The following is a 27561-nucleotide window of genomic DNA, read 5'->3' as shown; positions in this document are numbered from 1 at the left end:
TCATGTGCTAACAACACGGATCTTTTTGGATATAAATGATGAGCTTTTTTGAACAAAACTACATTCGTTATGGACCTGGGATTCCTGGAAGTGACATCTGATGAAGAGAATCAAAGGTAATGGATTATTTACATAGTATTTTCGATTTTAGATCTCTCCAACATGGCCGTTTGTCTGTATAGCAAAGCATATTTTTCTGGGCGCAGTGCTCAGATTATTGCAAAGTGTGATTTCCCAGTAAGGTTATTTTTAAATCTGGCAAGTTGATTGCGTTCAAGAGATGTAAATCTATAATTCTTTTAATGACAATATAATATTTTACCAATGTTTTCTAATTTTAATTATTTAATTTGTGGTGCTGACTTGACTGCCGGTTATTGGAGGGAAACGATTTCCTCAACATCAATGCCATAGTAAAACGCTGTTTTTGGATATAAATATGAACTTGATAGAACTAAAAATGCATGCATTGTCTAACATAATGTCCTAGGAGTGTCATCTGATGGAGATTGTAAAAGGTTAGTGCATCATTTTAGCTGGTTTTATGGTTTTGGTGACCCTGTCTTTGAATTGACAAAACATTACACACAGCTATTGTCAATGTACTCTCCTAACATAATTTAACTTTATGCTTTCGCCGTAAAACCTTTTTGAAATCGGACAACGTGGTTAGATTAAGGAGATGTTTATCTTTCAAAGGGTGTAAGATAGTTGTATGTTTGAAAAATTTGAATTTTGACATTTATTTGGTTTCAAATTTGCCGCTCTTGAAATGCACCTGCTGTTGATGGAGTGCACCACGGGGGGACGCTAGCGTCCCACCTAGCCCATAGAGGTTAAATTGAAAACATGGCTCAAATCTATCCAAACCTGTACACATGAGTTATCTGTGGTTCCTCATGATAGTGTGTTGTTGTTAGAATGATATATTATTGGATGTAATGTATTTGTATTTTGTATTGTTTTATTGTGTATTTGTAGTTAGATAATGGCTGTGTAAAGGCCCTTACTTGCTCAGGGACTAAGGGTGCAAATGAGATTTTGGCTAAACTAATGTGCACTGTCCCCTATAAAAACGTGACCAGGTGACTTCCCCCACTTTAGCTTCTAATGGAAAAATTGTTGTTTCCCACAATTCAAGCAATAAATGACGTGCTAATATTTTAGCAGAACAATTTTGACCCTGTGACTTCATCACATACATCACCATTGGTCTTAATGCTATATTGGGGTCCTGTTTTCTATCTATGCTGTCTGTGGGACATCAATGTGAAGAGTTATTCAGAATGAAACTGACGGTCAACTTGGATAAGAGGGGAATTTCACCAAAAGCAGAAGTTTTGATAAGATCTTCATAGTTTCAGTTTGACAGATTTAAGAGAATAGAAATAAATAATACAAATAACAAAATGTTTCCACAGTGTATTATGACAGAGTTCATTACATATTTCCACCCTGTCTATTTGTACAACATAACATATACATATCGGCTTTGTCTGATGACTTGACTCTCTTTGCAATGATTCCACTGTTCCACATGACATATACCAATATGAACTATTATACAACTCTATAGCTCTACTCTATTCCACAGGAGAGAAAGCATCACACAGATCCTTAGATACAGGGACAGAGTCAAAGGTGGCCCTCCGGGGGATGTAGTACTAACTACAGGTACAGCTGTAGTGTTGGTGACAGAGGCCTGGGCTGTAGAGCTCACAACCACCCCAACAGAGTCATTCACTGAGCCCAGACACACACCCACGTTGCCTGCCCTGTCCACTACCACCAGCTCTACCTTCTTTGAACAGCAGGTGGCGCTGTACGTCACCCGGGTCACGTTCTCGCCCCCGGTGCCCACCTCTGTAGAAGTGTTCAGGGTCCCGTTACCCTGGCGCAGGGTGACTCGGTCGATGCCCGTCCCGTTGGCACCGTCGGTCAGGTTGGCAGAGAGCTGCCAGTAAGAGGCACTGCAGTCAGCCAGGCAGTTGGACAATACGCTGACCACCCCGCACTGGGGAGGGGTGAAATCTGTCACCTGGAGGAGGGGGGAGACAGAGAGAGGGAGCGATAGAGCTTAGTCAGACAAATAAGTAGTAGTGGTGGTGGTAGAACCATCTCTGACCTGTAGAGCTGGTAGTGGTAGAACCATCTCTGACCTGTAGAGCTGGTAGAGTTCAAATCAGGGCCATGAGGGAAGAGAAGATATGAGGAAAGGAGGCCAGACCCATTTTAGAGTTTTGGAATACGACACTTACCTTGCGGACAAGAGAGAGACGCAGGACTGAGTACTTAATTTCAGAGTTCCTTACTTTGCTGACAACAGAGAAATACAGACGCAGGACGGAGTAGTTCATTTTAGAATTTTGTGATATGATGCTTACCTTGCTGAAAACAAAGAGACGCAGGATGGAGTAGTTCAAGTCTGTGGCTCCAGCGGACTCTGCCTCGATGGTCAAGGTGACGTCCGTTCCCGATGGGGTGCTGGCGGGTGCCGTGAGGGTCACCGTACCGTTGGCCGCTCCGCCCCCGGTCACAATGGAGACACTGGCCGGGAAGGAGGAAATGAAGCCGCGGTCGTTCGTGGCTCGGATGGTAAAAGTTCCTCCTGTTCCTTTGGCCATTGTCACGGTGAAGGGGACAGAGATGGTGGACCCGGGTTCTAAAGTACTGTCAGCCTGGGCCTGGGGTGAGAAGAACTTAACTTTTTAACAATAAGACAGAGTGTCCAAAATGCCATCCTATTCCTTATAGTGCACTGATTTTCATCAGAACCCTGGCGGCCCAGGTCCAATGGAAAAGGGTGCAATTTCAGAGTTCTACAAGACTGACCGTAACAGAGATGCTGGAAGTCTTTATCTGAGTGGAGGCCTGTCTCTGGAAGAGGCTAGGTGATGATTTGGTGGTGGCGCTATTGCTCTCTCCCCTCAGACGCACCACAAACTCCCCCTGTGGGACTCTGGCCACGGTAACCAGGAAGTCCCCGCCGCCAATGCCGCCTAGCGATTGCAGGGTTCCGTTGACTTCTGATCCTGACCCCGAGGCCTCGACCAGGGCCACCGCTGTCACAGTGACAGAATCACCCCCCGTCACAGACACCAGCAGGGTTATGTTACCGCCTGGGTGGGGGGGGGTGATGAAGAGAGACATGGAGGAAGAGGAGAGAGAGAGAGAGGGGGTGTAGAGACAGGGTGGTGGACAGAGAAATAGAGGAAGGGCAGGAGAATGAAGTGAACAGAGGAAAATAGAGAGTAAGAATGACAGAGAGGTAAGGTGAAGTCGAGAGGAAGAGGAAGTTATTATTTTTTACATTATTTGAAACTACTCTGCTGTGATGCTGTGGAAGATGAAGATGAAAAAGTTCGTACAGAAGATGGTTTCTTCTGTTATTTATTGTTACCTGTGAGAGGACGGCCCTCTCTGAGGCCAAAGTCTCCATGAGCCCCTCCGAAAACTTCCATGAAATGGTAGCCAAAATTAACAGAGCTCTGACCTGAAACACACACACGCACGCAGTTTAGATAATCCCTTATCCTCTACGGGATTGGTGTCCCCCCCCCACGGGACGGTTGAGTTAAAGTGCGATAATGTGATTAGCATGACGTTGTAAGTCACAAGAACATTTCCCAGGACAAAGATATATCTGATATTGGTAGAAAGCTTAAAATCTTGTTAACTTCTATGGGCTACGTGGGACGCTAGCGGCAAATTCAAAAACAGCAAAATGTCATAATTCAACTTTCTCAAACATACAGTTATTTTACACCATTTTAAAGATACACTTCTCCTTGATGTAACCACATTGTCCGATTTCAAAAAGGCTTTACAGCGAAAGCAAAACATTAGATTATGTTAGGAGAGTACATAGACAAAAATAATCACAGCCATTTTCCAAGCAAGGACATATGTCAATAAAACCCAAAACACAGCTAAATGAAGCACTAACCTTTGACGATCTTCATCAGATGACACTCCTAGGACATTATGTTACACAATACATGTATGTTTTGTTTGATAAAGTTCATATTTATATCAAAAAACAGCATTGTACATTAGCACGTGATGTTCAGAAAATGTATTCCCACCAAAACCCTCCGGTGAATGTGCACATCAATTTACAAAAATACTCATCATAAACGTTGACAAAATATATAACAATTATTTAAAGAATTATAGATAGACTACTCCTGGATGCAACCGCCGTGTCAGATTTTAAAATAGCTTCACGGAGAAAGCACATTTTTCAATATTCTGAGTACATAGCTCAGCCATCACAGCAAGCTATACAGACACAAGTTCGGGGCAACCTAAACTCAGAATTAGTATTACAAATATTCTCTTACCTTTGCTGATCTTCGTCAGAATGCACTCCCAGGACTGCTACTTCCACAAGAAATGTTGTTTTTGTTCGAAATAATCCATATTTATGTACAAATACCTCCGTTTTGTTCGTGCGTACAGATCACTTATCCAAAGGCATAACACGCGAGCGCGGAACCAGAGACGAAAAGTCAAAATGTTCCATTACCGTACTTCGAAGCATGTCAAACGCTGTTTAAAATCAATCTTTATTGTATTTTTAATGTAAAATTGCGATAATATTCCAACCGGACAATAGCATATTCATTCAAGAAGAAAAAGAAGGAACAGCGCGTTCGCGGGACCGAGCATATCCAATCCCTTTTTTGCCACGCAGACCACTCAGTAACTGATCTCCTATACTCTGCCCAGTGACAGGAGAATACTCAAACCACCTTCTGAAGGCTGTTGACAGCCAATGGAAGCCTTAGGAAGTGCAACGTCACCCCACAGCCACTGTAGTTTCGATAGAGAATCAAAAGAAGAACTAAAAGAAGAACTTGTCTCAGGTTTTTGCCTGCCATATGAGTTCTGTTATACTCACAGACACCATTCAAACAGAGTGTTTTCTATCCAAATGTATTAATAATATGCATATTCTAGTTTCTGGGCCAGAGTAGTAACCTGTGAAAATACTGCCCCCTACACCCCAACAGGTTAATCTAACTGCACTGTCTAATTTACAGTAGCTTTTACAGTGAAAAATACCATGGTATTGTTTGAGGAGAGTGCACAACAACAACAAAAACGTCAAATGGTTTGACACAGTCACCTTTGAAGGTAAATAATGTGCTTACATTCAGTAATCTTGCTCTGATTTGTCATCCTGAGGGTCCCAGAGATAAAATGTAGCATAGTTTTGTTTGATAAAATATATTTTTATATTCAAATGTAGGAACTGGGATCTACAGTTTGAACCCCTGCTGTGTCTGAACGTGTGAAGGTTAGTGTCTTTTCTGTAGGGAAGCTAATTATCCATAATTTATGACATTCCTGGGAGTGTGTAAATTAAAATGTTTTATTACCATATCATTTTTGTATGTTCTCTATAGTTATGTACTTGAAAATGTATCAATTGACCAATTCGGCACATTTGGGCAGACTTGATACAACATGTTGAACAGTAATGCAATGGTTCATTGGATCAGTCTAAAGCATTGCACATGCACTGCTGCCATCTAGTGGCCAAAATCTAAATTGTGCCTAGACTCCTAACTGATATAATGGCCTTTCTCTTGCATGTTTTTTTCTTGGTATTATCTTTTAACAGATATAATGTGTTATATTCTACTACAGTAATTTCACATTTCCACAAACTTCAAAGTGCTTCCTTTCAAGTGGTTTCAAGAATATGCATATCCTTGCTTCTGGTCCTGAGCTACAGTCAGTTAGATTTGGTCATTTTAGGCGTAAATTGAAAAAAAAGGGTCCAATCGGTGTTTAACCTGTTGGGGCTAGGGGGCAGTATTGAGAATTTAGAAAAAAATATGTGCCCATTTTTAACCTGTTGGGGCTAGGGGGCAGTATTTTCACGGCTGGATAAAAAAAACGTACCCGATTTAATCTGGTTACTAATCCTACCCAGTAACTAGAATATGCATATACTTATTATATATGGATAGAAAACACCCTAACGTTTCTAAAACTGTTTGAATGGTGTCTGTGAGTATAACAGAACTCATTTGGCAGGCAAAACCCTGAGACATTTTCTGACAGGAAGTGGATACCTGATGTGTTGAATTACCTTTAAGCCTATGCCATTGAAACACACAGGGGTTGATTAATGTTTTGGCACTTCCTATTGCTTCCACTAGATGTCACCAGCCTTTACAAAGTGTTTTGAGTCTTTTACTGTGAGATCTGACCGAACAAGAGCCATGGAACGGTGATGGACGATTAGACTCTGGCGCGCGAGTTCATGTTGGGTACCCTCGTTCCAATACGTTATAAAAGAGTATGCATTCGTCCACCTTGAATATTATTCATGTTCTGGTTAAAAAAGGCCCTAATGATTTATGCTATACAACGTTTGACATGTTTGAACGAACGGAAATATATTTTTTCCCCTCGTTCATGACGAGAAGTCCGGCTGGCTTAGATCATGTGCTAACAACACGGAGCTTTTTGGATATAAATGATGAGCTTTTTTGAACAAAACTACATTCGTTATGGACCTGGGATTCCTGGAAGTGACATCTGATGAAGAGAAAAAAGGTAATGGATTATTTACATAGTATTTTCGATTTTAGATCTCTCCAACATGGCCGTTTGTCTGTATAGCAAAGCATATTTTTCTGGGCATAGTGCTCAGATTATTGCAAAGTGTGATTTCCCAGTAAGGTTATTTTTAAATCTGGCAAGTTGATTGCGTTCAAGAGATGTAAATCTATAATTCTTTAAATGACAATATAATATTTTACCAACGTTTTCTAATTTTAATTATTTAATTTGTGGTGCTGACTTGACTGCCGGTTATTGGAGGGAAACGATTTCCTCAACATCAATGCCATAGTAAAACGCTGTTTTTGGATATAAATATGAACTTGATAGAACTAAAAGTGCATGCATTGTCTAACATAATGTCCTAGGAGTGTCATCTGATGGAGATTGTAAAAGGTTAGTGCATCATTTTAGCTGGTTTTATGGTTTGGTGACGCCTGTCTTTGAATTGACAAAACATTACACACAGCTATTGTCAATGTACTCTCCTAACATAATCTAACTTTATGCTTTCGCCGTAAAACCTTTTTGAAATCGGACAACGTGGTTAGATTAAGGAGATGTTTATCTTTCAAAGGGTGTAAGATAGTTGTATGTTTGAAAAATTTGAATTTTGACATTTATTTGGTTTCAAATTTGCCGCTCTTGAAATGCACCTGCTGTTGATAGGGTGCACCACGGGTGGCACGCTAGCGTCCCACATAGCCCCAAGAAGTTAACTGCCTCCTACACCAACTCAGAAGCTAGAATATGCATATTATTGTTCAGGTTTGGATAGAAAACACTCTGAATTTTCTAAAACTGTTTGAATGGTGTCTGTAAGTATAACAGAACTCATATGGCAGTCAAAACCCTGAGACAAATTCTGACAGGAAGTGGATACCTGATGTGTTGAATTACCTTTAAGCCTATGCCATTGAAACACACAGGGGCTTATTAATTTTTGAGCACTTCCTATGGCTTCCACTAGATGTCACCAGTCTTTGGAAAGTGTTTTGAGTCTTATACTGTGAGAACTGAACGAACAAGAGCCATGGAACGGTGGTGGCCGATTAGACTCTGGCGCGCGAGATCATGTTTGGTACTCTCGTTCCAATACGTTTTAACCTGTTAGGGCTAGGGGGCAGTATTGACACGGCTGGATAAAAAACATACCCGATTTAATCTGGTTACCACTCCTACCCAGTAACTAGAATATGCATATACTTATTACATATGGATAGAAAACACCCTAAATTTTCTAAAACTGTTTGAATGGTGTCTGTGAGTATAACAGAACTCAAATGGCAGGTCAAAACCTGAGAGATTCCTTTACAGGAAGTGGCCTGTCTGACCATTTGTTGAACTTCTTTTCCATCTCTATCATTTACTAAGGATCTCTGCTCTAACGTGACACTTCCCACGTCGTCCATAGGCGCTCAGAGCCCGGGAAAAAACAGAATGTCGTCATTCCAGCCCCAGGCTGAAACACATTATCGCCTTTCTCAAGTGGCCGATCAAGGGACACGGGCTTATGCGCGTGACCCCGACCGCCCCCGCCTTTGGGATTTTTTCCTCTGTTTGCCGAAAAGGAGATTCCCTGTCGGAATATTATCGCTTTTCTACGAGAAAAGTGTCGTAAAAATTGATTTTAAACAGCGGTTGACATGCTTCGAAGTACGGTAATGGAATATTTAGAATTTTATTGTCACGAATTGCGCCATGCGCGTGACACTTCTTTACTATTTCGGATAGTGTCTGGAACGCACGAACAAAACGCCGCTATTCGGATATAACGATGGATTATTTTGGACCAAACCAACATTTGTTATTGAAATAGCAGTCCTGGGTGTGCATTTTGACGAAGACAACAAAAGGTAATCAAACTTTTATAATAGTAAATATGATTATGGTGAGTGCTAAACTTGCCGGGTGTCTAAATAAGCGAGCCCGTGAAGCCTGGGCTATGTACTTAGAATATTGCAAAATGTGCTTTCACCAAAAAGCTATTTTAAAATCGGACATATCGAGTGCATAGAGGAGGTCTGTATCTATAATTCTTAAAATAATTGTTATGCTTTTTGTGAACGTTTATCGTGAGTAATTTAGTAAAATGTTAGCGAATTCCCCGGAAGTTTGCGGGGGTATGCTAGTTCTGAACGTCACATGCTAATGTAAAAAGCTGGTTTTTGATATAAATATGAACTTGATTGAACAAAACATGCATGTATTGTATAACATAATGTCCTAGGGTTGTCATCTGATGAAGATCATCAAAGGTTAGTGCTGCATTTAGCTGTCTTCTGGGTTTTTGTGACATTATATGCTAGCTTGAAAAATGGGTGTCTGATTATTTCTGGCTTGGTACTCTGCTGACATAATCTAATGTTTTGCTTTCGTTGTAAAGCCTTTTTGAAATCGGACAGTGTGGTTAGATTAACGAGAGTCTTGTCTTTAAATGGCTGTAAAATAGTCATATGTTTGAGAAATTGAAGTAATAGGATTTTTAACGTTTTGAAAATCGCGCCACTGGATTACACTGGCTGTTACGTAGGTGGGACGAATTCGTCCCGCCTAGCCTAGAGAGGTTAAAAGAGAATGCAAACGTCCGCCTTGAATATTATTCATGTTCTGGTTAAAAAAGGCACTAATGATTTATGCTATACAACGTTTGACATGTTTGAACGAACGTAAATATTGCTGGCATAGATCATGTGCTAACAACACGGAGCTTTTTGGACATAAATTATGAGCTTTTTCGAACAAAACTACATTTGTTATGGACCTGGGATTCCTGGAAGTGACATCTGATGAAGAGAATCAAAGGTAATGGATTATTTACATAGTATTTTCGATTTTAGATCTCTCCAACATGGCGGTTAGTCTGTATCGCAAAGCGTATTTTTCTGGGCGCAGTGCTCAGATTATTGCAAATTGTGATTTCCCAGTAAGGTTATTTTTAAATCTGGCAATCCGGTTGCGTTCAAGAGATGTAAATCTATAATTCTTTGAATGACAATATAATATTTTACCAATGTTTTCGAATAGTAATTATTTAATTTGTTGTGCTGCTTGACTGGCGGTTATTGGAGGGAAACGATTTCCTCAACATCAACGCCATAGTAAAACGCTGTTTTTGGATATAAATATGAACTTGATAGAACAAAAAATGCATGCATTGTCTAACATAATGTCCTAGGAGTGTCATCTGATGGAGATTGTCAAAGGTTAGTGCATCATTTTAGCTGGTTTTCTGCTTTTGGTGACGCCTTTCTTTGAATTGACAAAACATTACACACAGCTATTGTCAATGTACTCTCCTAACATAATCTAACTTTATGCTTTTGCCGTAAAGCCTTTTTGAAATCGGACAACGTGGTTAGATTAAGGAGATGTTTATCTTTCAAAGGTGTAAGATAGTTGTATGTTTGAGAAATTTGAATTATGACATTTAATTGTTTTCAAATTTGGCGGTCTTGATATTTCACCTGTTGTTGATTGGGTGTACCAGGGGTGGGACGCTTGCGTCCCACATAGCCCATAGAGGTAAAAAAATTCTTACATAGAGAATATAGATATTTAAATGTTGTGATGAGGAGGGGAAGTCTGGACAATGGACTACATCTGAAATGGAACCCTATTCCATATATATAAGCACTACTGTTGTCCAGGAATCAGGGCTCGCCACTGTACTGACCTATGACCTTCAGTGAGTAGGACTCAAGGGAGTTAAGACTGATTTCCCATAATCCTGTGTTGCTGTGTGTGATCAGAGAGACGCGGTGTAGGTTCCCTACAGTCTGGATGGTCCCCAGAGGACCGCTGGCCTCACTGTTACTCTGAGACACACCTAGAGGGAGGAGAGGGACATCTGGTTATCAAACACTTTACCTGGAAAGGTGACGTGTACAGTAAATCCAGTCACACCTGGCTGTCACACACACACCTGAAGGGCTGGTGAGAGTGAAGGAGAGGAGTCCTCCTGTGATGTAAGCATTCAGATTTCTCAAAGACTCGTCTACTGTAAAGGAGAAATTCTCTGCCTTCCCGGGGCTCCTTACCTCCTGTAGAACAGTTACCTGGAGGAGGAGGAAGAGGAGGGGTTAATAGACAATACATTAGATATGTTAACAACACAGTCACCTGGAGGAGGAGGTGTTAAAAGACAATACATTAGATATGTTAACAACAAAGTCACCTGGAGGAAGAGGAGGAGGGGTTAACTTTTTAGTGACGGGGCAGTATTCGGAAATTCGGATGAATGACGTGCCCAAATTAAACTGCCTACTACTTGGGCTCAGAACATAGGATATGCATATTATTAGTAGATTTGGATAGAAAACACTCTAAAGTTTCCAAAACTGTTTGAATAATGTCTGTGAGTACAACAGAACTCATATGGCAGGCAAAAACCTGAGAAAGAATCCACCCAGGAAATGAGTTGTAGTTCTTCTATCTAATCCCTATTCAAACTACAGTGTCTGTGGGGTCATTTTGCACTTCCTAAGGCTTCCATTGGCTGTCAACAGCCTTTAGAAACTTGTTTCATCCGTCTACTGTTACTGGGCAGAGAATAGGAGCTCAGTCAAACAGTGGATTGCCTGGGACCAGTGAGTTGTTTACAGCGAGGGCACGTTTGCGCGCCTCTCCTTCTTTTTCCTCTGTAATGAATACGCTATATTCCGGTTGGAATATTATCGACGTTTTATATTAAAACGACCCTAAGGATTGATTGTAAACATCGTTTGACATGTTTCTATGAACGGTAATGGAACTATTTGACTTTTCGTCTCTGGTTCTGCGCTCTCGCGTTATGCCTTTGGATTAGTGACCTGAACGCACGAACAAAACAGAGGTATTTGGACATAAATATGGAGTATTTCGAACAAAAAGAACATTTCTTGTGGGAGTCCTGGGAGTGCATTCCGACGAAGATCAGCAAAGGTAAGGGAAGATTTATAATACTAATTCTGAGTTTAGTTGACTCCAGAACTTGGCGGGTAACTGTATAGCTTGCTTTGATGGTTGAGCTAAATCTGACACAGTGGTTGCATTAAGGAGTATTGTATCTATAGTTCTTTCAATAACTGTTTATCAACGTTTATGATGAGTGTTTTTGTAAATTGATGTGCTCATTCACCCGGAAGTTTTGGTGGGAATACATTTTCTGAACATCACGCGCCAATGTAAAATGGGGTTTAGGGATATAAATATGAACTTTATTGAACAAAACATACATGTATTTTGTAACATTGAGTCCTGAGAGTGTCATCTGATGAAGATCATCAAAGGTTAGTGCTTAATTTGAGCTCTATTTCTGGTTTTTGTGACGCCTGTTCTTGCTTGGAAAATGGCTGTGTGGCTTTTATTTTTTAGGCACTGTCCTAACATAGTCTAATGTTTTACTTTCGCCGTAAAGCCTTTTAAAGCCCAACGTGGTTGGGTTAAGGAGAAGTGTATCTTTAAAATGGTGTAAAATAGTTGTATGTTTGAGAAATTTGAATTATGAGATATTTGTTGTTTTGAATTTGCCGCCCTGCTATTTCACTGGCTGTACCGCATAGCCCATACTAGTTAACAGACGATACATTAGATATGTTAACACAGTCACCTGGAAGAAGAAGAAGAGGTGTTAAAAGACAATACATTAGATATGTTAACAACACAGTCACCTGGAGGAAGAGGAGGAGGAGGAGGAGTTAATAGACAATACATTAGATATGTTAACAACACAGTCACCTGGAGGAGGAGGAGTTAATAGACAATACATTAGATATGTTAACAACACTGTGAGGAGGAGGAGGAGGAGGAGGGGCTAATAGACAATACATTAGATATGTTAACAACACAGACACCTGGAGGAAGAGGAGGAGGAGGAGGAGGAGGAGGGGTTAATAGACAACACCTTAGATATGTTAACAACACAGTCACCTGGAGGAAGACGAGGAGGAGGAGGAGGGGTTAATAGACAATACATTAGATATGTTAACAACACAGTCACCTGGAGGAAGAGGAGGAGGAGGAGGAGGAGGAGGAGTTAATAGACAATACATTAGATATGTTAACAACACAGTCACCTGGAGGAAGAGGAAGAGGAGGAGGAGGGGTTAATACACAATACATTAGATATGTTAACAACACAGTCACCTGGAGGAGGAGGAGGAGGAGGAGGAGGAGGAGGAGGAGGAGTTAATAGACAATACATTAGATATGTTAACAACACAGTCACCTGGAGGAAGAGGAGGAGGAGGAGGAGGGGTTAATAGACAACACCTTAGATATGTTAACAACACAGTGAAGAGGAGGAGGAGGGGGAGGGGTTAATAGAAAACACCTTAGATATGTTAACAACACAGACACCTGGAGGAAGAGGAGGAGGAGGAGGAGGAGGAGGAGGAGGAGGAGGAGGAGGAGTTAATAGACAATACATTAGATATGTTAACAACACAGTCACCTGGAGGAGGAGGAGGAGGGGTTAATAGACAATACATTAGATATGTTAACAACACTGTAACCTGGAGGAAGAGAAGGAGGAGGAGGAGGAGGGGTTAATAGACAATACATTAGATATGTTAACAACACAGTCACCTGGAGGAGGAGGAGGAGGGGTTAATAGACAATACATTAGATATGTTAACAACACAGTCACCTGGAGGAAGAGGAGGAGGAGGAGGATGGGTTAATAGACAATACATTAGATATGTTAACAACACAGTCACCTGGAGGAAGAGGAGGAGGAGGAGGAGGAGGGGTTAATAGACAACACCTTAGATATGTTAACAACACAGTCACCTGGAGGATGAGGAGGAGGAGGAGTTAATAGACAATATATTAGATATGTTAACAACACAGTCACCTGGAGGAAGAGGAGGAGGAAGAGGAGGAGGAGGAGGGGTTAATAGACAACACCTTAGATATGTTAACAACACAGTCACCTGGAGGAAGAGGAGGAGGAGGAGGAGTTAATAGACAATACATTAGATATGTTAACACAGTCACCTGGAGGAGGAGGAGGAGGAGGAGGAGGAGGAGGAGTTAATAGACAATACATTAGATATGTTAACAACACTGTAACCTGGAGGAAGAGGAGGAGGAGGAGGAGTTAATAGACAATACATTAGATATGTTAACAACACAGTCACCTGGAGGAAGAGGAGGAGGAGGGGTTAATAGACAATACATTAGATATGTTAACAACACAGTCACCTGGAGGAAGAGGAGGAAGAGGAGGAGGAGGGGTTAATAGACAATACATTAGATATGTTAACAACACAGTCACCTGGAGGAAGAGGAGGAGGAGGAGGAGGAGGGGTTAATAGACAATACATTAGGTATGTTAACAACACAGTCTCCTGGAGGAAGAGGAAGAGGAGGAGGAGGAGGAGGCGTTAATAGACAATACATTAGATATGTTAACAACACAGTCACCTGGAGGAAGAGGAGGAGGAGGAGGATGGGTTAATAGACAATACATTAGATATGTTAACAACACAGTCACCTGGAGGAAGAGGAGGAGGAGGAGGAGGGGTTAATAGACAATACATTAGATATGTTAACAACACAGTCACCTGGAGGAGGAGGAGGAGGATGGGTTAATAGACAATACATTAGATATGTTAACAACACAGTCACCTGGAGGAAGAGGAGGAGGAGGAGGAGGAGGAGGGGTTAATAGACAATACATTAGATATGTTAACAACACAGACACCTGGAGGAGGAAGAGGAGGAGGAGGAGGAGCAGGAGGGTTTAACCTGTTGGGTCTAGGGGGCAGCATTTGCACGTCTGGATAAAAATAATGTACCCGATTTAATCTGGTTACTAATCCTACCCAGTAACTAGAATATGCATATACTTATTATATATGGATAGAAAACACTCTAAAGTTTCCAAAACTGTTTGAATGGTGTCTGTGAGTATAACAGAACTCATTTGGCAGGCAAAACCCTGAGACATTTTCTGACAGGAAGTGGATACCTGATGTGTTGTATTGACTTTAAACCTATCCCATTGAAAAACACAGGGGTTTAGGAATATTTTGGCACTTCCTATTGCTTCCACTAGATGTCACCAGCCTTTACAAAGTGTTTTGAGTCTTCTGGAGGGAGATCTGACCGAACAAGAGCCATGGAACGTTGATGTCCCATTAGACACCTGGCGCTAGTTCATGTTGGGTACCCTCGTTCCAATACGTTATAAAAGAGTATGCATTCGTCCACCTTGAATATTATTCATGTTCTGGTTAAAAAGGCCCTAATGATTTATGCTATACAACGTTTGACATGTTTGAACGAACGGAAATATATTTTTTCCCCTCGTTCATGACGAGAAGTCCGGCTGGCTTACATCATGTGCTAACGAGACGGAGATTTTTGGACATAAATGATGAGCTTTTTTGAACAAAACTACATTTGTTATGGACCTGTGATACCTGGAAGTGACATCTGATGAAGAGAATCAAAGGTAATGGATTATTTACATAGTATTTTCGATTTTAGATCTCCCCAACATGACGTCTAGTCTGTATCGCAACGCGTATTTTTCTGGGCGCAGTGCTCAGATTATTGCAAAGTGTGATTTCCCAGTAAGGTTATTTTTAAATCTGGCAAGTTGATTGCGTTCAAGAGATGTAAATCTATAATTCTTTAAATGACAATATAATATTTTACCAATGTTTTCTAATTTTAATTATTTAATTTGTTACGCTGACTTGACTGCCGGTTATTGGAGGGAAACGATTTCCTCAACATCAATGCCATAGTAAAACGCTGTTTTTGGATATAAATATGAACTTGATAGAACTAAAAATGCATGCATTGTCTAACATAATGTCCTAGGAGTGTCATCTGATGGAGATTGTAAAAGGTTAGTGCATCATTTTAGCTGGTTTTATGGTTTTGGTGACCCTGTCTTTGACTTGACAAAACATTACACACAACTCTTGTAAATGTACTGTCCTAACATACTCTAAATTTATGCTTTCGCCGTAAAACCTTTTTGAAATCGTAAAACGTGGTTAGATTAAGGAGATGTTTATCTTTCAAATGGTGTAAAATAGTTGTATATTTGAAAAATTTGAATTTTGACATTTATTTGGATTCAAATTTGCCGCTCTTGAAATGCACCTGCTGTTGATGGAGTGCACCACGGGTGGCACGCTAGCGTCCCACCTAGCCCCAAGAGGTTAATAGGCAAATCATTAGATATGTTAACAACACAGTTGAGGTCATTGTTAGGGTGTACAGTTGTATAGCTTGTCCAGTGAGAGAGAGTGACTGAACACTGAGCAGGAGGACTTGATCTATAGCCTGTAAGCCAAAACATTACCAGACCTGTGCTGCAGCAGAGGCGTCCTCGATGATGCTGGTGGCCCGGTGCAGATCCTCCTTGGTGACCTCAATGGCCTGACCTGGAGGAAGGGACCACAGTATGTTCTGAGAACTCTATAAGAAGCTGTAAAAGACTTTAGGACAACTGCTTTATGAATAAGATCAATTGATTGACTGATTGGTTGACCTCCAGAGGCCTGGGCAAGGTCACGGTACAGCTGAGCGTCTGATTGGGCCATCCGATTGGAGGCTCCACCCTGACTGGGCCATATGGCTGAAGCTCCGCCCACGGAACGGCGACGACGACTGGATCGGAGGTTGTCAGTCAACATGAAGGTCACCTGAGGAGAGGAGAGGGAGCAGAGGAGAGGTAGAGAGAGGAGAAGAGAGTTAGAGGTTGATGACAGAATAAAGGATGAAAGGAAAGTGGAAGTTAGGAAAGAATGGCAGTAAAGAAATAAGATATGTTGAGATGAATCATAATGGCTAGCCTTTACATCACACTTCATCACATCTCACTCAGACAACTTGTGAGCCCACGAACAGTAAACTGTCTCCAAAAGGGGGAGAGACAGAGACAGTGATGAACAGAAGCACAGAGAGAGACAGAAAGAGAAGGAGACAGAGAGAGAAAGATTAACAGTAGTGAAAGCTACTAACCACAGACTTGGTGCTCTCTATGAGGGCAGTGACAGTGCTCTTCAGTGCAGTGTCTTTAGCAGGAGCATCAGTGAACACAAAGATCTCAGAGGAGGGTGGCGCCGCCGTGAGGGCCAGCTGGGAATTACAACACACACATCAGAGAGTCAGACCACACTGGGATCAAGTACAGGAACTCTATGGGAAATAACATGTTCAGTCCACTGGCTAACTAACCAGCTCTGGCAGAGTTGCAAAAACAGGCAACCACATTTCAAATGCAGCCGTTCAAATACAGCCTCCATATTGGCACTGTGAATGTAACTTTTGCTCAGGACATTGCCTGTACTCACACACACACACACACACACACACACACACACACACACACACACACACACACACACACACACACACACACACACACACACACACACACACACACACACACACACACACACACACACACACACACACACACACACACACACACACCTGTAGTCCTGACAGACACAGCTCTGGTATATCTCCTCCTCCTGATGCTGTCAGGGCGTTGATTCTCTGTTTGAAAATGTCTGCGTTTGTTGTGGTGATCAGAGGCCCAAATCCTGCAAACACAAACACACACACACACACACACCACAAATGACTAATTGGGACGTGAAATTGTAATGTTATTCCACACAAGTAAAAAGAGAAGAACTTTGGGTTAAAACAGTTGTTCTGCTCCTAGTTTCAGGGAGGCACTTGGCATGTGACGTGATCGTAATGTTGGAGTTGGACAACAGATCTGGGACCAGGCTAACACCCACCTGGGTCGTTGAAGGGGACCAGGATGTATGTTCCTGCTGATCTGGGACCAGGCTATTAACCACCTGGGTCGTTGAAGGGGACCAGGATGTATGTTCCTGCTGATCTGGGACCAGGCTAACACCCACCTGGGTCGTTGAAGCGGACCAGGGTATATGTTCCTACTGATCTGGGACCAGGCTAACACCCACCTGGGTCGTTGAAGGGGACCAGGATGTATGTTCCTGCTGATCTGGGACCAGGCTAACACCCACCTGGGTCATTGAAGGGGACCAGGATGTATGTTCCTGCTGATCTGGGACCAGGCTAACACCCACCTGGGTCGTTGAAGGGGACCAGGATGTATGATGAAGGTTCCTGCTGGGTTCCTCTCTTACTGTCGATGATGGAGAAGGACACTCTCTTAGCCTCCGTGATGTCATCACTCATACTGCCTGTGGTGTCGATGACAAAACACAACACTGACGACTGGGTGATGCCTATTAACCTGGAGGGGGGATGAGAGAGAGCAAGGGAGATTATGGAGTAGGAATTATGAACCAAAAACACCCTCTGTTATCCTAGCTCCTCACAACAGTTTACCATGACATCTCCCTCATCATATAGTAGTCTAATCCTTGCCCATAAAGTGATAAAATCCTCCAATTTAACACAAAACATCACAAATAATCACCTCTAGCCTAAACATTGCCCACCTACTTCAGCCTCTCTCTCTCACCGTAGGAAGTCCTTGTCCCCGGCAGCTCCTCTGATGTCCTCCAGTAGTTCCATGGTAGCGTTGACGGCCACGTCAGCTGCAGTGTGGTGGAGGTGACCATGACTGGACCCCACGTCGTCCTTGTTGATGCCCCCTACCGGGTCCCGACCGCTGGTCCGGTCAAACAACCCGCCGTGGCTACACTTACCTAGGAGAGGGAGAGATGAGTGTGTGAGTTAGTTTGCATCAATGCTCCAAAGTGGCGCAGCGGTCTAAGGCGCTGCATCTCAGTGCAAGCAGCGTCACTACAGTCCCTGGTTCGATTCCAGGCTGTATCATAATCCGGCTGTGATTGGGAGTCCCATATGTCAGTGCATAATTGGCCCAGCGTCGTCCGGGTTTGGCAGGGCTAGCCCGTCATTGTAAATAGGAATTTGTTCTTAATTGAATTGCCTAGTTAAATAAAAATTACATCAAAGTTTTTTGTTGTTGTATTTATTAGGATCCCTATTAGCTGCTGTCTATCAAGAAGAGGAAGAAAAGGTGTGTGTGTGTGTGTGTGTGTGTGTGTGTGTGTGTGTGTGTGTGTGTGTGTGTGTGTGTGTGTGTGTGTGTGTGTGTGTGTGTGTGTGTGTGTACCTGCAGGTTTGTTGGAGGAGAACAGGTTGAAGTATCCAGAGGTGAGCAGGCCCTGCTGTGAGACCTCTGGTAGGATGTTATCAGTACAGTTACCTCCCATACAATTCCTACAGGTTGGAGTACTGGGGCCTGAAGAGGCAGGAGAGGGAGTTAGAACAGGAGTACTGGGGCCTGAAGAGGCAGGAGAGGGGGTTAGAACAGGAGTACTGGGGCCTGAAGAGGCAGGAGAGGTGGTTAGAACAGGAGTACTGGGGCCTGAAGAGGCAAGAGAGGGAGTTAGAACAGGAGTACTGGGGCCTGAAGAGGCAGGAGAAGGAGTTAGAACAGGAGTACTGGGGCCTGAAGAGGCAGGAGAGGGGGTTAGAACAGGAGTACTGGGGCTTGAAGACGGAGGAGAGGGGGTTAGAACAGGAGTACTGGGGCCTGAAGACGGAGGAGAGGGGGTTAGAACAGGAGTACTGGGGCCTGAAGAGGCAGGAGAGGGGGTTAGAACAGGAGTACTGGGGCCTGAAGACGGAGGAGAGGGGGTTAGAACAGGAGTACTGGGGCCTGAAGAGGCAGGAGAGGGGGTTAGAACAGGAGTACTGGGGCCTGAAGATGCAGGAGAGGGGGTTAGAACAGGAGTACTGGGGCCTGAAGAGGCAGGAGAGGGGGTTCGAACAGGAGTACTGGGGCCTGAAGAGGCAGGAGAGGGGGTTCGAACAGGAGTACTGGGGCCTGAAGAGGCAGGAGAGGGGGTTAGAACAGGAGTACTGGGGCCTGAAGAGGCAGGAGAGGGGGTTCGAACAGGAGTACTGGGGCCTGAAGAGGCAGGAGAGGGGGTTAGAACAGGAGTACTGGGGCCTGAAGAGGCAGGACAGGGGGTTAGAACAGGAGTACTGGGGCCTGAAGAGGCAGGAGAGGGAGTTAGAACAGGAGTACTGGGGCATGAAGAGGCAGGAGAGGGGGTTAGAACAGGAGTACTGGGTCCTGAAGAGGCAGGAGAGGTGGTTAGAACAGGAGTACTGGGGCCTGAAGAAGGAGGAGAGGGGGTTAGAACAGGAGTACTGGGGCCTGAAGAGGGAGGAGAGGGGGTTAGAACAGGAGTACTGGGGCCTGAAGTGGGAGAAGAGGGGGTTAGAACAGGAGTACTGGGGCCTTAGGAGGCAGGAGAGGGGGTTAGAACAGGAGTACTGGGGCCTGAAGTGGGAGAAGAGCGGGTTAGAATAGGAGTACTGGGGCCTGAAGAGGCAGGAGAGGGGGTTAGAACAGGAGTACTGGGGCCTGAAGAGGGAGGAGAGGGGGTTAGAACAGGAGTACTGGGGCCTGAAGAGGGAGGAGAGGGGGTTAGAACAGGAGTACTGGGGCCTGAAGAGGCAGGAGAGGGGGTTAGAACAGGAGTACTGGGGCCTGAAGTGGGAGAAGAGGGGGTTAGAACAGGAGTGTGTGTGTTGGAGGGGGTGACGGTGTGGTTGTGGTAATAGCAGTTGTAGCGTTCCATCAAAATGACCAAAACTGAGAGAGAGACAGAGACACAGACAGACAGACAGACAGAATAATACAGTAGAAAAAAAGAAAACAAAAAGTCTATATACAGTGAGTGCAAATGAGGTAAGATAAGGGAGTTAAGGCAATAAATAGGCCACGGTGGTGAAGTAATTACAATATAGCAATTAAACACTGGAATGGTAGATGTGCAGAAGATGAATGTGCAAATAGAGATACTGGGGTGCAAAGGAGAAAAGGAGCAAGATAAATAACTAAATACAGTATGGGGATGAGGTAGATAGATGGGCTGCTTACAGATGGGCTATGTACTGGTGCAGTGATCTGTGCGCTGCTCTGACAGCTGGTGATTAAAGCTGGTGAGGGAGATATGAGTCTCCAGCTTCAGAGATTTTTGAAGTTTGTTCCAGTCATTGACAGCAGAGAACTGGAAGGAAAGGCGACCAAAGGAGGAATTAGCTTTGGGAGTGACCAGTGAGATATACCTGCTGGAGCGCGTGCTACGAGTGGGTGCTGCTTTGGTGACCAGTGAGCTGAGATAAGGCGGGGCTTTACCTAGCAGAGACTTGTAGATAACCTGTAGCCAGTAGGTTTGGCGATGGATGGCACTGTGATAGACTGCATCCAAGTTGTTGAGCAGAGTGTTGGAGGCTATTTTATAGATGACATCGCCGAAGTCGAGGATCGGTAGGATGGTCAGCTTTATGAAGGTATGTTTGGCAGCGTCAATGAAGGATGCTTTGTTGCGATATAGGAAGCCGATTCCAGATTTAAATTTGGATTGGAGATGCTTAATGTGAGTCTGGAAGGAGAGTTTACAGTCTAACCAGACACCTAGGTATTTGTAGTTGTCCACGTATTCTAAGTCAGAGCCGTCCAGAGTAGTGATGCAGGACGGGCAGGCAGGTGCGTGCAGTGATCGATTGAATAGCATGCATTTAGTTTTACTTGCATTTAAGAGCAGTTGGAGGCCACGGACGGAGAGTTGTATGGCATTGAAGCTCATTTGGAGGTTAGTTAACACAGTGTCCAAAGAGGGGCCAGAAGCATACAGAATGGTGTCGTCTGCGTAGAGGTGGATCAGAGAATCACCAGCAGCAAGAGCGACATCATTGATGTATACTGAGAAAAGAGTCGGCCCGAGAATTGAACCCTGTGGTTCCCCCATAGAGACTGCCAGAGGTCCGGACAACAGGCCCTCTGATTTGACACACTGAACTCTGTCAGAGAAGTAGTTGGTAAACCAGGCGAGGCAATCATTCGAGAAACCAAGGCTGTCGAGTCTGCCAATAAGAATGTGGTGATTGACAGAGTCGAAAGCCTTGGCCAGGTCAATGAATACAGCTGCACAGTAATGTCTCTTATCGATGCCAGTTATGATGTCGTTTAGGACCTTGAGCGTGACTGAGGTGCACCCATGACCAGCTCTGAAACCAGATTGCATAGCGGAGAAGGTACGGTGGGATTCGAAATGGTTGGTAATCTGTTTGTTAACTTGGCTTTCGAAGACCTTAGAAAGACAGGGTAGGATAGATATAGGTCTGTAGCAGTTTGGGTCTAGAGTGTCACCCCCTTTGAAGAGGGATGACCGCGGCAGCTTTCCCAATCTTTGGGAATCTCAGACGATACGAAAGAGAGGTTGAACAGGCTAGTAATAAGGGTTGCAACAATTTCGGCAGATGCTTTTATAAAGAGAGAGTCCAGAGTGTCTAGCCCGGCTGATTTGTAGGGGTCCAGATTTTGCAGCTCTTTCAGAACATCAGCTATCTGGATTTGGGTGAAGGAGAAATAGTGGGGGCTTTGGCGGGTTGCTGTGGAGGGTGCCGGGCAGTTGACCTGGGTAGGGGTAGCCAGGTGGAACGCATGGCCAGCCGTAGAGAAATGCTTCTTGAAATTCTCAATTATAGTGGATTTATTGGTGGTAACAGTGTTTCCTAGCCTCAGGGCAGTGGGCAGCTGGGAGGAGGTGCTCTTATTCTCCATGGACTTTACAGTGTCCCAGAACTTTTTTGAGTTTGTACTATAGGATGCAAATTTCTGTTTGAAAAAGCTAGCCTTAGCTTTCCTAACTGCCTGTGTATATTTGTTCCTAACTTCCCTGAAAAGTTGCATTTCACGGGGGCTATTCGATGCTATTGCAGAATGCCACAGGATGTTTTTGTGCTGGTCAAGGGCAGACAGGTCTGGAGTGAACCAAGGAGTATATCTATTCCTAGTTCAAATTTTTTGGAATGGTGCATGCTTATTTAAGATGGTGAGGAATGCAGTTTCAAAGAATAACCAGGCATCCTCTACTGACGGGATGAGGTCAATGTCATTGCAGGATACCCCGGCCAGGTCGATTAGAAAGGCCTGCTCGCAGAAGTGTTTTAGGGAGAGTTTGACAGTGATGAGGGGTGGTCGTTTGGTCGCAGACCCATTACGGATGCAGGAAATGAGACAGTGATCGCTGAGATCTTGATTGAAAACAGCAGAGGTGTATTTGGAGGGCGAGTTAGATAGGATGATATCTATGAGGGTCCCCGTGTTTACGGATGTGGGGTTGTACCTGGTAGGTTCATTGATAATTTGTGTGAGATTGAGGGCATCAAGCTTAGATTGTAGGATGGCCGGGGTGTTAAGCATGTCCCAGTTTAGGTCACCTAGTAGCACAAGCTCAGAAGATAGATGGGGGGCAATCAATTCACATATGGTGTTGAGGGCACAGCTGGGGGCAGAAGGTGGTCTATAGCAAGCGGCAACAGTGAGAGACTTGTTTCTGGAAAGGTGCATTTTTAGAAGTAGAAGCTCAAATTGTTTGGGTACAGACTTGGATAGTAATATAGAACTCTGCAGGCTATCTTTGCAGTAGATTGCAACACCGCCCCCTTTGGCAGTTCTATCTTGGCGGAACATTTTATAGTTAGGGATGGAGATTTCAGGGTTTTTGGTGGTTTTCCTAAGCCAGGATTCAGACACGGCTAAGCCATCAGGGTTGGCAGAGTGTGCTAAAGCACTGAGTAAAACAAACTTAGGGAGTGGGCTTCTAATGTTAACATGCATGAAACCAAGGCTTTTACGGTTACAGAAGTCAACAAATGAGAGCACCTGGGGAGTGGGAGTGGAGCTAGGCACCGCAGGACCGGGATTAACCTCTACATCACCAGAGGAACAGAGGAGAAGTAGGTTAAGGGTACGGCTAAAGGCTATACGAACTGGCCGTCTAGCGCGTTCGGAAGAGAGAGTTAAAGGAGCAGGTTTCTGGGCACGATAGCATAGATTCAAGGCATAGTGTACAGTGAAAGGTATGGTAGGATGTGAGTACATTGGAGGTAAACCTAGGCATTGAGTAATGATGAGAGAGATATTGTCTCTAGAGACCTTTAAACCAGGTGATGTCATTGCATATGTAGGAGGTGGAACAACATGGTTGGTTAAGGCATATTGAGCAGGGCTAGAGGCTAAACACTGAAATAAGACAGTAATCACTAACCAGGACAGTAATGGACGAGGCATATTGATATTAGAGAGAGGTATGCGTAGCCAAGTGAACATATGGGTCCAGTGAGTGGTTGGGCTGGCTGGGGACACGGCGATTCAGACAGTTAGCAGGCCGGTGCTAACAAGCTAGCAGTTAGTAGGCCGTGGCTAAACAAGCTAGCAGTTAGCAGACCGGGGATAAACAAGCTAGCAGTTAGCAGACCGGGTTAGCAAACAAGCAGTTAGCAGACCGGGGCAAGCTAGCTAGCAGTTAGCAGTTTATAGGGGTGTGAATTGTGTAGAAGCGATGACAAGTCTATTATCTCCATGCTGGTTGGTCGACTGATAAAAAGAGGGATTAGTTTAGTGTTGACAATGGCACACACCCAAATACTTCTTTATCAGTCCGTGAGGAGAGGTTTCTTTATTTTATGAACAAATTCCTTTATAATGTAGGCGTTTTAGCTACGTGTTTGTGTTGCATGTATTGCATGTATACCTGTATTGTGCCGATATAGGTGGGTATATCTGGGGGTGGTTTAAATAAACTACAGATAGTTCCACACACAATACCTGCCAGGTTCACCAGTTGCAGGTCAGGTCTGATCAGAGTGCTGTACGGCTGTCTGTTCCCCATCTCAACCCAGTTACTGTGGCTGTAGAAATCCTGGAGAGACAGTCACAATCAACTCAACAGTATCAGCACAATCAGTCTTCATCATCTCCCTCTCTCAGCTGTAGTATGTGTGTGTGTGTGTGCTCACCTGTAGTGTGTGACAGACACGTCCCAGTGCCAGCCTGGCCAACAGGAAGCGCCCTCGTTTGACGCTGGCCTTGACCTCCGACACCCCCGCCGTGATCAGGGCCCGCCCCCCCTGGAAGGTCTCACCGTCGAAGTGGTGTGCCTGGCTCACATCATCATCATCATCATCATCATCACCACCATCATGTCACCATCATCATCATCATATCCATTACCATCACAATCATTATCCTCACCAATATTACAATCGTCACCATTATCACCATTGTTATCATCTCAATTACCATAATTGTCACCATTATCATTACCGCCACCATCGTCAGCATGATCATCGCCATTATCATAATCCTAATAATCTTCATCATCATTATCATCCTCATCGCTGTTTACATCACCATTATCATAATACTAAACATCATTACCATTATCATAATAATCATCATCATTATCATCCTCATCACTGTTATCATCACCATTACCATCATTATCATCAACACCATCCTTCTCGTCGTCATCTTGTCATCCTCACCTTGCTCAGAGCAAACTCCATGTCCACAAGGGCGTTGCTAAGGTACATCTTGACAATGGCGCTCTGGAAGAGGATGGTGGAGACGAGGGTGGAAGAGGAGGAGTCTACAGAGCAGGCCTTCTGTAGTTTGACAACGGAGAGACTGTCTCCAATCTGTAGAAAGAGAGAGAGAGAGAGAGAGAGAGAAAGACAGAGAGGTTATTAATTGGTTTGTAGGGGAAACTCACAAGTAAGAGATAAGACGATGTGATGAAATCCTAAAACTTTCAGTCTGGTGAAAATGTCTCAGTAGTACATTCATTGCTTTATTATAGAACCAATTACAAAAACATTAGTTCATTTCCAGTAGCTCATTCCTGTGTCACAACATCCACCAATAGTCAACTCACCGGCAGGCTGAAGTCCTGCCCCTGGGCGGCAGCCAGGGCTCGGCAGACCTCGGCAGTTTTGCGTAAAACAGCCCTCTGTGTGATGTCACGGTGTGTGACCGAGCCCCCTCCTGAGATGAGGGGTTTGAAGGCCTGGGTGCCCCCTGGAAGTGACAGGTACAGCGCCATCAGGAGGAGGGAGGTCTGCATGGCAGCATATAAAGTCTTGAGGGTCCAAGGAGAGAGGAGAAGGTCTCTAATAACTCTCTCTATGTGTGAGATATGATCAGAGTCAATATCAAGTATCTTCCTGGTTCTGTGAGCCTGTTGGAACCTACAGAGACACAAAAGGACAGAGAGCAAACCAAGGAGAGGTTACTCAGGGTTAACGAGCTGTAGTGGGAATGCCTGGGTGGAGATTGGGAATGAAGGGGGAAGCATGAGAGAGACAAGGGAATGAAGGGGGAAGCATGAGAGAGACAAGGGAATGAAGGGGGAAGCATGAGAAAGACAAGGGAATGAAGGGGGAATCATGAGAGAGACAAGGGAATTAAGGGGGAAGCATGAGAAAGACAAGGGAATGAAGGGGGAAGCATGAGAGAGACAAGGGAGGGGAGACAGAAATATTCTCACTTAAGTCCTGACCACATCTCAAATCACATTGTACCATATCACTAAAATAACTTGTAGTTATCTAATGAACGCACTTTAAGTAAACTCCAATTTACATAACATTTTCCATTCAGATACTTTACATAAACAGTGCGAAATTAACTAAAGATGAAGTCTAGAAAACACAAAGTTGACTTACAAAAATTCCAACTGAAATGTTGACAGGTATAATTCATTAAAATGACAGTGTTTTACCTGTGAGTCGTGAAGTCCCAATTTCCACGTTGGGAGTGGTGGTGGAAGTAGACTTCAAGTGTGTGTGTATAGTGTTCTCTGTGTGTTTGACATTCTTTGTCCTTATCAGTTTGTGCGTGGCCTCATTCTGCTCCTTTATAACTTGCTATACCTGGGTGGAGTGACGAGGGGGGGAAGTCACTCATTCAGTGTTCATGTGGCCGTGACAAAAAGAACACTCCTCCAGATACACAGGAAGAGGAGGGCTGTGTGTGTGTGTGTGTGTGTGTGTGTGTGTGTGTGTGTGTGTGTGTGTGTGTGTGTGTGTGTGTGTGTGTGTGTGTGTGTGTATGTGTGTGTTTGTGTGTGTGTGTGTGTGTGTGTGTGTGCTTGTGTGTTTGTGTGTGTTTGTGAGTCAGAGCAGTGGGAGGACAGTGGGAGTGGCCTTACTGTCCATATCAAGGAGGTCTGACTTCAGTACACATAAAGGCAGTGTCCCAAATGACACCCTTTTCCTAATATATGAGCACTATGAGCCCTATGATTCCCATGAGTCCTATGAGCACTATGAGCCCTAAATGTAGTGCACTATTTAAGGAAAAGTGTGCCATTTGGGACACAGATGAAGTGATGTATCTCATAACAATGTGTGCGAGCTAATGTATCCTTTTCTGGCGTTCCACTGTTTCATCACAATTACCCACAGGGGCGAATCCTAACTTCCACTTAAGTCAAACGTTCACTTAGTAACGCATTGATGTCATATGAAGACTAAATGAAAATTGGACCTGAAGTTAGGATTCACCCTGAAGTGATGTATATGAGAGAGAGAACCAACGGATCCTCCTTTTCTGGCCTTCCTCTGTTCTGACACAATTACCCTGTCAGGTTACTTCTTCATCCATTGCCATGGAAATGAAGGTGAAAGCAAATGACAATCAGGTCACTCCCATTTCCTGTCAATATTCTGGCGGATGGTAACATAGAATTAGAGCGAATCATTCCAGTTCTACATAAAGTACAGAAACAGGATGCTACAGATGTCCAGAAAGGACAAGAACCTTTAAAAGGTAGCGAGATGGAAGAAAGATGGAGAAAAGGAGAGGGACCTGATTGGAAAAACAATACCACAGTCTTAGAAGAACAGGAGAAAGGTAAAAGTGAACGACAGAGAGTTGTAAAGAGGGAGGGAGAGAGAGGGTTGACAGTTGTATAGAGGGAGGGATGGGAGAGAGGGGGATGACAGAGAGTTGTAAAGAGGGAGGGAGTGGGGGAGAGAGGGATGAAAGAGAGTTGTATAGAGGGAGAGAGAGAGGGATGACAGAGAGTTGTATAGTAGGAGGGAGTGGGAGAGAGAGTGATGACAGAGAGTTGTATAGAGGGAGAGAGAGGGATGACAGAGTTGTACAGAGGGAGAGAGGGATGACAGAGAGTTGTAAAG

The 27561-nt window shown here is 43.9% G+C and overlaps 1 protein-coding gene across 1 annotated transcript; it reads right to left on the bottom strand.

Moving 5' to 3' along the window:
• Nucleotides 1-1407: 1407 nt before the first annotated feature.
• On the bottom strand, nt 1408-26287 carry vwa10.2 (von Willebrand factor A domain containing 10, tandem duplicate 2). The gene is made up of 18 exons (XM_045722980.1): nt 26142-26287; nt 25296-25608; nt 24907-25059; nt 24379-24519; nt 24188-24281; nt 18671-18799; nt 18053-18239; nt 17652-17821; nt 17020-17132; nt 16546-16662; nt 16073-16226; nt 15889-15965; nt 10505-10637; nt 10256-10408; nt 3401-3493; nt 2833-3119; nt 2385-2684; nt 1408-2038 (listed from the first exon to the last, which is right to left on the bottom strand). The coding sequence occupies exons 2-18, from the start codon at nt 25482-25484 to the stop codon at nt 1571-1573; spliced, it is 2958 nt and encodes a 985-aa protein (XP_045578936.1). The 5' UTR covers nt 25485-25608; nt 26142-26287; the 3' UTR covers nt 1408-1570.
• Between the last annotated feature and the right edge of the window lie 1274 nt (nt 26288-27561).

This window comes from Salmo salar, chromosome ssa08, assembly GCF_905237065.1.
Source record: "Salmo salar chromosome ssa08, Ssal_v3.1, whole genome shotgun sequence".
Classification (NCBI taxonomy): Eukaryota; Metazoa; Chordata; class Actinopteri; order Salmoniformes; family Salmonidae; genus Salmo; species Salmo salar.
This window is presented reverse-complemented; position numbering and strand designations above follow the sequence as displayed.

What these genes read in the sequence shown, in the direction of transcription:
- vwa10.2 (XM_045722980.1), bottom strand. Translation starts at nt 25,484, where the DNA reads ATGCAGACCTCCCTCCTCCTGATGGCGCTGTACCTGTCACTTCCAGGG. An exon ending in CTCCTCCAACAAACCTGCAG is followed by an intron (nt 18,240 to 18,670) that starts GTACACACACAC and finishes TCCCTCTCCTAG; the next exon opens with GTAAGTGTAGCCACGGCGGG. An exon ending in CTACTCACTGAAGGTCATAG is followed by an intron (nt 3,494 to 10,255) that starts GTCAGTACAGTG and finishes TGTGTGTTTCAG; the next exon opens with GTCAGAGCTCTGTTAATTTT.